The sequence below is a fragment of the Camellia sinensis genome, chromosome 10 (assembly GCF_055761805.1).
Source record: "Camellia sinensis isolate YWXY chromosome 10, ASM5576180v1, whole genome shotgun sequence".
Lineage (NCBI taxonomy): Eukaryota > Viridiplantae > Streptophyta > Magnoliopsida > Ericales > Theaceae > Camellia > Camellia sinensis.
In genome coordinates this window covers 89,162,529-89,173,479 of record NC_138970.1, presented here as the reverse complement: position 1 = coordinate 89,173,479, position 10,951 = coordinate 89,162,529, and the positions used below count along the sequence as shown (strand labels likewise).

General features: G+C 32.5%; 1 protein-coding gene across 1 annotated transcript; it reads left to right on the top strand.

Annotated features, from left to right (window-relative positions):
• The first annotated feature begins 4,864 nt into the window (after nt 1–4,864).
• LOC145800537 (uncharacterized) lies at nt 4,865–10,605 on the top strand. The gene is made up of 4 exons (XM_082890226.1): nt 4,865–5,081; nt 8,026–8,289; nt 9,035–9,455; nt 10,515–10,605. The coding sequence occupies exons 1-4, from the start codon at nt 4,865–4,867 to the stop codon at nt 10,603–10,605; spliced, it is 993 nt and encodes a 330-aa protein (XP_082746352.1).
• The last annotated feature ends 346 nt before the right edge of the window (nt 10,606–10,951 follow it).

Here is a 10,951-nt window from a genome sequence, read left to right as displayed (position 1 = left end):
AAAAGAACAGGTATAAATACAGGAACAACGGTTATAGAAAGGTATGTAAGAATCACTTCACAAGACTTAGAAAGTAAGCTATCCTGAGTGTCTGAACTAACTTGTCCGTCGGAGTGCTAATTCCGGCACCCCCGACCGGAGTGCTTGTATCTTTTCAGGTGACTAGCTGAGGATCACTAGCGTCTCCCAGGATCCGAAGAGTATTTCCAAACCACTTCCCCACAACAATGATACTTTTGAGGAACCTCTAAAGTCTGAATTTACTACTTAAGTTATTTTTTCAATTGTTGAAGAGTAAGTTCTTTTATGTCTTGACATTATATTACAGATGATTAATCACTTTACACACTGAGATATATCTATTGTTTGGATATTTTCATTATTTTTTCTTTTTGGGTTTAAATGTTGTTATGTGATTCTTTTTTGGTTAGTCGTTATTAAATTTCTTTTATATAGTTGATATTTTAATTTAATTAAGAGTGTTTATTTTACAATTTTATAATTTAATATATATATATATATATATCATATAAAATCATTATATGATAATCCAACATATTTATATTTAATTTTTTAATAAATTTTATATAATTTCTATTTTTACATATTTTTATTTTCTAAATGAATATAAATGAAAACTAAATAGTTATAATTACTTTTAATTTTATATTACTAATTCTTCTTCTAATTTAACTATTATTTTTAATATCAAAAAGAGTATTTATTTTACTATTTTATAATTTAATATATATCATATAAAATTATTATATGATAATTACACTTTTATAGTACGATAAAATTAAAATTATCAAAATACACAAATAGCTTAACTAAAATTAATATATATTAGTATTCAAGTAATAATTTGATAGAACAATAGCTTCAATATTATCAAAATAAATAATTAAAATCATATTATAATTTTAATTTTAAATTAAAATTAAAATTGTTCTTTTATAATATATATTGTTTCATTAAATATTTTTTTTTAAAAAAATAACACATATACAACTAATTAACTATTTAGGCCTCGTGTGGAAATCTTTTCTTTTAGTTAAAAAGTCAAAAAATTATTAAATTGGCTAAAAAGTCAACAATCCATATCAAAAAGTCAAAGATTCTTTTTTCTTTATACTTTTTTACACATCTTTTCGTAAAAAGTTAAAAAGTCATTTCAAACATATTATTTTTTTTTAACTCATATTTTAACTAAATAATTAAAAAATTACTAAATTAGTATGTTAGTAAACGAGGTCTTAGGATTGGAACTCCAACAACATATGATTACATCTTCTTGCCTGCTGACCATCCCTGTTTGGAAAATATCCCTTCTGAAAATTGATTGGTCTGTCTGCTTGTAAGATTATTTATATTTGTCTCCCTTTCTGAAGCATGCATTTTTATGTTTGGATCAAAAATTTAAAACAGATATAAAATGAAAGAGAGGAGAAAAGTAATCAAAAAAAAAAAAAAAAAACTTCTATTTCATTCACTTTTTTCTTGTTCTTTCACAAATTTCTGTTCAATTCCTTAATCCAAACCACAAGCAATACAAAATGAGGAAACACTTATGTACCTTATAATTTTAAAAAAATGATATAATTTTAATTTTCTAAATCATAACTAAAAAAAAATATTGTAACTAAATAACACAATATGAGACATAATTTAAAAACTTATGAATCACAAATTAAAAAATAAAATTGATCGTAATTATAAAAAAATAACATAATTAAATATATATATTTTTTAAAAGGCTGTATGTTAGAATTTCTCACAAAAAGGCAAATTTCAAATTATGGCTAGCTTGTCCTTATGTCCTTTGGTTAAGGGCCACATGACTTGATGTTGATCCAAACCGCAAGCGATACAAAATGGCAAATATCAAATTATGGCTAGCTTGTCCTTATATCCTTGAGTTAAGGGGCAAGAGACTAATGAATTGAGATTAATTTGAAAAGATTATCCAAATTATTTATTTTATAAGATATTTACGTCTCGTTTATGGAGTAATTATTTTAATTAAAAAGTCAAAAAATAACTTTAAGTTATCACATCATTCTCTCTACTTTTCTATTCATTTTTTCGTAAAAAGTCAAAAAATTATTAAAATAGTCTATTCCCAAACGAGGTTTTAGTGTAAATTACTTATAAAAAAAATTAAATTGATTCAATAATTATAATTTTTCTATTTTATCATGTTTATCTCAAAAAAAAAAATAAAAAATGAACCTTGTTTTTAAAAATAGATAGAAACACAATAAAATGAAGGGTTATTTACATACAAGTCTCATTTTGTGAACTTATAATCCACTAAGTTCTAGATAAAATTATTTGCTCCTTCAGGTCCCATTAATTTTTAATAGACCAATTTACCCTTCCAACAAACTCTAGGCAAACTGTTCAAGTCCTCCATCGACGTCCTCGACGGAGCTCTGTTGTTAGAAATCTAGCTCTGCCACTAGAACCACCGCCTCCTTCCCCTACTCAGATCTGCCGTGTCGTCGTCGTCGATGAAGATGAAGAACTCAAATCCGCGAGTGGCTTATGCATGAGGTTAAGGTTGTTGTTGATCTGTCTCTGAACAGATCTACCTCCACTGTCGTATTTTTGGGTCGATCACTGTCGTAACACGATCTTTGTTTTTCGAGTCTTCAAGCTCACGGTTACGATGAAGTTGACATCGACGAAAGGGTCTACAATGCATTCCATCGCAGAGTTGAGATCGTCGGAATGTGCAACGTCGACGAGTCGTTACGAGACCTCCGCTTGGTAATCTACCGGAAGTACTTGCTTGCCGCCACCGATAAATCCCTCACCGGTGTTCCCAAATACCGTCATTCCCTCTCTCTCTCTGTCTCTATGGAATTGTAATGGAGTGACACGGAATGGAAGGCATCAAGACTAAACAGGAGAGAAAAAACCAGTTTTATTTGGTACAACAATGGTGACCAAATCATGGAGAAAGGAAGCTTTGACATAGAAGAAACTTTTCTCAGCGTTTGGCTTTTGAGAGACAGAACAACAAGGTGCTCTGTCTATAGGTGTGATCTAGGGTTTTTTGAAATTGAGAACCTTCTCAGTTTATAATATTTTCAATTTTAATCATGAAAAAAATTGAGAAATTTATCAAAATTGATAATTATAAATTTCCTAATTTTGATAATATTTTCAGTTCATACCAGAAAAAAAATTGAGAAATTTCTTAGTTTTTGATAATTATAAATTGAGAACATTCTTAGTTTTGAAATTGAGAACATTCTCAGTTTTGGGATTAAAGACAAAACGTCTTTTTACCTCTAAATGGGACTTATTGGTTCAAATTTTTTTTGATAGGACCTAAGCTACCACTAAATATGTAAATAGGACTTTTAGGTAATTAATCCTAAAATGAAAAAGTTATTATTATTCGATTGATTTAATTTTTTTTTATGGATAGTATATATGGAGGGCTTACAAAACAAACCGTTTTAATTATTGAAACGGAAACCTCTAATAGAGCCCCTTAAGTTCTCTTATATGAACTTGAGCCTCTAATCTTTTTTTGGAGCAAGTGCAATTCCATAAATTTTATATTTTTGTGTTTTTGCTTTAGACTTTTGTGTTATGTTTGGATTATAAATTTGTAAATGAAAGGAAAAGGAGAAGATAAAAAGAAAATGAAAGGAAAGAAGTTAAATTTATTTTTTTCATTTTTTCTCCTTATAAATCTAAGATCCAAATATATACAGGTTATTGAACTTTTCCTAAAATTGTGTTTGAATTTTAGAATTGGGTAGGACTCGGAAAAGACAAGAAAAAAAATTGTAAGAGAAATATGAATGAAATACAAGTTAAATTTTTTGTTCATTTTTCTCTCATTTTTCTATTCTTTGGAAAATTCTTTCTCAAATTTATAATCCAAACATAGTTAAGGGTTTCTTGAGATTATATATTATTTACAACTGGTATCACTTGCAGAAGCAATTTTCATTTTTTCTTTTAGAATTGTTTACAATATCCAAATGCTTCCTTTGATGGCAATCTGTATCTCAGATTTATCTAGGGAAATTCTAAGACTGCCAATCACCTGCTTACTTCACTGTTATTATAGATTATGGTGGGTTTGGTCCAAGTGTTTGAAGTTGTGGAGTTTATGTTGGGTAGCACATCTCTACTAGATCTCCTCTTGGTGGTACAGTTTCAAAGTTAAGCAAACAGCCAAACTCAGAAGTGATGTCATTCTCAATGTTTGGTTCATAAATTTAGAGAGAAATTTAAAAAGAAAAAAAAATGTGTAAAATATATATGAAATGTAATTATATTTCATTAACATTTTGTCTTTCTTTTCCCTTCTCCTTTTTAAATCTTGGAAAATTTACCAATAAATCCCATTTCACAAACTATTAAACCAATTAGTCCCAACTTTATTCTTTTGTTCGGATAAGTCCTATCAGTGGAAAAGTTTATTTCTTGTTGATCCTATTTTTCATATTTAGTGTAACTGATGTGATTTGATTACATTTGTTTTTACACCAATACCCTTTTCATGATTGTTTAACATTATTTCATTGATTAACATTATTTCATTATTACTGATTAACATTATTTCATTGTTCTCTTCTCCTCCTTCATGTTCTCTCTCCGCCGGCGATACAATCTCCATTTTCAAACTCAGATTTCGACAGCCGAAACCCCAAAGAGTTCGCCGGAATCTGACATCAACGCCGGTGGCATCCATGTTTTCTGAAAACCCGATCGAGATCATCGGAGATCCAACAGATCTGAGATAGATGCAGCGCTGATCTGATATACACAGAGGCGCCGAAGAAGACGTCGGAGAAGACCCATCCGCCATTGCAAAAATGATCCTCACCCATCCGCCATGTTGATGATGTCTACCACTGATGTTGATGATGGATCAGTGTGGATCTGCGCTGATGTTGACGATGTTGAGCATAGCGTTGATATCGCTGATGTTGATGATGGAACCAATGTTGATGATGTTGATCATGGCCCTGATGTTGATGAAGATCCGGAAGAAGACTATCTTCCTCCTCCTCCTCAGGCGCTGGACCGGTGGGGTAGAAGGGGAGGATGTTGTTAGCCACCCAGGTCACGGCGTCTGCCCCTCGTAATGTATGTGTGTATCTCTGTGTGTGTGTGTGTGTGTGTATCTGTGTGTGTATCTGTGTGTGTGTATCTGTGTGTGTGTGTGTGTATGTATCTGTGTGTGTATCTCTGTGTGTGTGTGTGTGTATCTGTGTGTGTGTGTATGTATCTGTGTGTGTATCTCTCTGTGTGTGTGGGTGTATCTGTGTGTGTGTACTTGTGTGTGTGTATCTGTGAGCAACGGTTAGATGAGGGTAGTTACGTCCCTCACAATTAAATGGGACTAAACGGTTTACTAGAATAAAAATGGGACTAATTGGTTCATAAGTTTACATTTTGGGATTTATTGGTAAATCTCCCTTAAATCTTTACCAAAATTCTTGTACTAAACAAAACTTCAATTTAAAGATTTTGTAGAGCTGGTGCTAACATTAAGGTTTATGCTGTGGATGTTTTTAGGGGCAATTACAGAAGATTTTTAAAAAGTAATCACATATTAATAAAAAAAATTATCATTAATTTGTAATTACGTTTCGAAAAAATCACTTGTTTGATATTTTCCAATGTTTTTATCTTCAACCTGGATGTAATTGCTGGTGCTGTTTTTTTTTTTTTTTTTTTTTTTTTTCGTTTTCGTTTTTTGGGTGGCTGATTGTTTGCCAACTACTTCTCTACCGTTTTGCTTCCTACTTTGGGGATGCATATGGTTTGCTTTTTATGGGTCAATCTAATTGGGATGTGAGTTTTAGGTCTTGATGCGATCCACCTTAACTTTCTTTTTCATTGGGTCCGTTTGCTGCAATTTATTATAAATTAAAAATTAATAATTAAAAAGTAGAAATTAAAAGGAAAAATTGGCCTAAGGTCCCTCCTCTACTTTTGATATGAGGAGAGGTCCTTTATAATATGTTTTGATGGCTAAGGTCCCTCAAATTTATTTTAGGTTATAAAGTACCTAAATTACCCTTCCTTTATAACATAAATTTGTTTGAATATTTTATGGTTGACTTAACTGATACATTTTGGAAACCGAATTTGAAGTGGAGATTTTGTCGGAGTTTTCGTCGGAGATTTCAGTGGAGATTTTATGGTGGAGATTTCGTCGGAGATTTCAGCGGAGTTGACGAGAAAGATTGCTACGATCGTGTAGATTTTGTTAGAGATTTCGTCGGAGATTTCAGTGGTGTGATAGTGTATTGATCGCGTAGATTTTCAGTGGAGTTGAATCAGGTTTGTTTTCGATGGAGATAGCACATGCATTTTGATATTTGTTTTGAATTTTTGTGTAGAGAGAGGCCAGCTTGATAGAGTTGATTTTTATTTTTGGAATTAATTTTTTATTATTTGTTTTTTAATCAATTTGAAAGAGTGTTGACAGTGTGTTGATCGCGTAGGTTTTTGAGTTGAGTTGAATTAGGTTTGTTTTCGATTTAGATTCCAAATGGATTTTGATTTTTGTTTAGAGAGAGGCCAGCTTGATAGAGTTGATTTTTATTTTTGGAATTAATTTTTCATTCTTTGTTTTTTGATCAATTTCAGATAGTGTTGACAGTGTAGGTGATTTTGATGTTTAGAGTTCATTTTTGGTGCTCTGTTTTTTATCAACATGCTGATGAATTATAGTTGTGTTCTATGTTTTTTCAAACCAGAGAAATTTCATTTTCTGCACTATTGTTTGTGTAGTCCAAAGGAAATTATAAGTGCATATGGACATATTATTAGAAGTTTGTAATGGAGATAGAATATGAGAAAGTGAATGTAAGTTCATAAATTTCTCTATACTTGTATTTGTAGTTCAGAGAAAATTGTAAGTTTGTTACTCACTTTCAGTTTGTAGTTCAGAGAAAAGTATTTCTCTGGACTTGTATTATATGTGATTTTTTTCTATAATTGTGTTTAATTGTTAGCAGTAAATTTCTCTGTGATTCATTAAGTTTCTGTGATTTTGTTTTTTATCATCTTGAAGGTGAATATCAGTTTGTAGATGTCTTTGGAGTTTTATTTTAAGTTCAGAGAAAATTATAATTTTTAGAAATTTCTCTGGACATTTATGTTGTTCTTGTGAAGTGTTTCTGTGATTTTTTTTGTTGTTTTTTGTTTCAGTTTCAATGGACAGTGCAGTGTTGTTGCTGTGCAAATATGGGAATGATACTATTGTCATTAATGTTTCATGCGAATTGAATTTTGAGGAATTGGTTGGCATTTTGTATAAAACATGGGAGAATTTGAAACCTGAGACTATGTGTATTTCATATTCTATTTTGGGCCATCCGAATTGTATGGTTCGAAATAATATTGATTTTCTGAATATGTTGAGGGTTGTTTGTGCACGCGGTGTTGATATAGTTGATGTTTCAGTTAGTAGATGTAGTACTTCTGATGAAGAGGATGAAGTGGGGTCTAATTGGGTAGATGTTGTGGATGGTGAGTGTGATAGGCTGGTGGATGTTGAAAGGAATTCACTCTCTAAGTTTTGTTCTCACCAAGAAAAGGTGTTATTGTCGGCTAGTTGGCGGAATAATATTACGAGTGTTGGACAAAAGTTTGAGGGTGGTGTGGTTGAGTTCCGTACTTTTTTATGCAAGTATGCTATTGAGGTTGGTTTTCAGTTTACGTATGTTAAAAATGACAAGCTGAGGGTTACGGCAGAATGTGCATATAAGGAATCAAGGGGATGTATGTGGCGTGTACATGCTTCTGTTAAAAAAACAAATGGGTTCTTCTACATAAGGACTTTGAACAATGAACATACGTGTGGTGTGGCGGTTCGTACGAGTAAACATTCGAGGATGACTTCCAGCTTGGTTTCTGGGCTGATACTTGAAGAGGTAAGTGCAAAACCTTTAACTCGTCCAGTGGATGTTGTGAAAGAAATGAAAGACAAGTATGGGGTCTCAATTAGTTATAACTGTGGTTGGTTGAGTGTTGAAAAAGCAAAATGTAGTACATATGGGGATTCTTGTTTGTCATTTGATCAATTACGATGGTATTTTAATGAGGCATTGAAGAACAATCCAGGGAGTCGTTTTGAGTTAGATTTTGAAGATAACAAGCGTTTCAAAAGAGTGTTTGTGGCTTTTCATGCATGCATTGCTGGTTTCAAATATTGTCGGTCATTGCTTTTTCTTGATGGAACATTTTTGAAAGGACGATACAAAGGAGTTATGCTTGCTGCAACGGGGAAAGATGGGAATGAAGGTAATTGTAAATATATCTATTTTTATCTAAGTATGTGAATTTTCTATACATGTAGGAATTGAGTGAATGTGAATTTTCTCTGGTTTTGGCCACTCTGAATTTTCTATTGTTGTGGCCACTGTGAGAATTTTCAATGGATTTTTGTCAGTGTATGAATTTTCTCTGGATGTTGTCATTGTGTGAATTGTATCTGTAGGTGGTCACTAAGTGAATTTTCTCTGTATATTATGATTGTGTGAATTTTCTCTGTAGCTGGTCACTAAGTCAATTTTCTCTGGATGTTGCCAATGTGTGAATTTTCTCTGGATGTTGGCAGTGTCAAACTTCTCTGGTTGTTTTATTGTTCTATTTTTCTCTGTTGTTTTGTAGGTGGTCACTAAGTGAATTTTCTCTGTATATTATGATTGTGTGAATTTTCTCTGTAGCTGGTCACTTATTCAATTTTCTCTGGATGTTGCCAATGTGTGAATTTTCTCTGGATGTTGGCAGTGTCAAACTTCTCTGGTTGTTTTATTGTTCTATTTTTCTCTGTTGTTTTGTAGGTGGTCACTAAGTGAATTTTCTCTGTATATTATGATTGTGTGAATTTTCTCTGTAGCTGGTCACTTATTCAATTTTCTCTGGATGTTGCCAATGTGTGAATTTTCTCTGGATGTTGGCAGTGTCAAACTTTTCTGGTTGTTTTATTGTTCTATTTTTCTCTGCATGTGTGTACCTAATATGCTTGTTCCTATTTGTTTTGTAGGTTTTTTTCCTGTAGCTTTTGCTGTTGTTGATGCTGAGAATAAAGACAATTGGTGTTGGTTTCTTGAACATTTATATGGAGTATTAGGATCAGAAAGGGTGATAAGTTTCATATCAGATCGACATTGTGGAATTGTGGAGGGAATTGCTAGGTTTTTCCCTAACTGCTTTCATGGATTTTGTCTGGAACATCTAAAGAGAAATTTGAGGGATAAGTTGTCATGTGGAAACACAAATTTAGTTAGGGAGACGATTGTGTCCAAGTTTTCAGAATGTGCTTATGCTCCAACAAAGGCATCATTTCATTTCAAGTTAAATGAGTTAAAAAGTGAGGGAGGAGACATTGTGAGTGTTTTCTTGAGAAGTTTACCATATGAAAATTGGAGTGATGCATATTTTGCAGGGAAACGTTATGGCGAGATGTATTCAAATGTTGCTGAGTCATTCAATTCATGGATACGAGAAGCTCGGCACTTGCCAATAACAAATTTGGTGGACATGATACGGTTGCAAATCATGAATATGAGGTCTGATAGGAGGCTGCTCTCTAGTAAATGGAATAAAATTTTGTGTCCTCGTATGGATAGTGTGTTGGAGAAGTCTTTTTTGGACGGGAGGACATGGAATGTGAGTTTATCATCTGATAATGTCTTTGAAGTGCATTGTTTTCCTTCGGTTATGGTTGATCTTGGGTTGAGAACTTGTTCATGTCGAAAATGGGAAATAAATGGGTATCCATGTCAACATGCTGTTGCTGCAATTTTTAGGAGTGGAAAGAATTTGAATTTATTTGTTGAACCATTTTTTCATGCTGATATGTATCGTCAAGCATACTCCTTTTCGATTGGCCCAGTTCCAACTGTTGAAAAACCTGTGTGTAGCATTGAAGATGCTATGATTTTACCTCCATTGAGCAAGAGACCTGCTGGGAGGCCGAAGAAGAACAGAATTGCTTCTACTGGAGAGTTTAAAAGGGTGATTAAGTGTAGTCGTTGTGAGAGTATTGGTCACCATAATAAGAGGACATGCAAGGAACCTTTGTTAAATAGTTGAGGATTATACATTTTATTGATGGAATAATACATTTGATGATTACTTTGTGTATTTTGTTTTGTGAAATTTATTTTTTGGACAGTGTATATAATAATATCAATCAAATTCATCCAGAGAAATTTTTCAATATCAGTTAAAGTGTGTTTGTTGATATATACTATAGGCGGTGGGTTTGTAGTACCTGTCAAATTCATCCAGAGAAATTTTTCTATGGCAGAGAAAATTCTGTGTGTTGTGTTTTGAAGCTTCATATTCATCCACATAAATTTGACAATGGCAGACTAAAGTACTGTGTGGATTGTGTTTTTTCAATTTGATAATTGTTTTGTACTAACACAGTGCATTAGAGATTGAATGATCATATAGGCACCTTCTTTGGTGAGATATGAGTTAAATTTATCTGTAAATTTTTGGTAGCTTCATATCAGTCATTTCAAGAAATGTGCACAGCAGACAGAGCATTCAAAAAATTATTGTACAACCAAGAAACAAAATCAAGCTCTTTTGGAATTTCTCTGAGTTGAGAATTTCTCTGAGTTGAGAATTTCTCTGGACCAGGGAAGAATTTCTCTGGACTCACTTGAACTCAGAAATTTGTGTCAAAGCCAGAGAAATTTTCATCCAGAGAAATTTTTCACCATCAGAGAAAACTATATGGGCATTGTGTTCTGAAATTTGAAATTCATGCAATGAAATTTTCCAGTGGCAGATAAAATTACTGTGTGCTTTGTGTTTTGTTGAGTTTGATGATTGTTTTGTACCAACACAAAGTTTTACAGATTACATGATCATATAGGCATCCCCTTGGGACGATACAAGTTAAATTACTCTGTGAATTTCTGGTAGTTTATACCAGAGAAATTTC

Coding starts and splice junctions, on each gene's coding strand:
- LOC145800537 (XM_082890226.1), top strand. CDS start 4,865: ATGTTGATGATGTCTACCACTGATGTTGATGATGGATCAGTGTGGATC. Junction 5,082..8,025: donor GGGTAGAAGGGGAGGATGTT/GTTAGCCACCCA, acceptor GTGTTGAAAAAG/CAAAATGTAGTACATATGGG. Junction 9,456..10,514: donor GGGAAACGTTATGGCGAGAT/GTATTCAAATGT, acceptor GCTTCATATCAG/TCATTTCAAGAAATGTGCAC.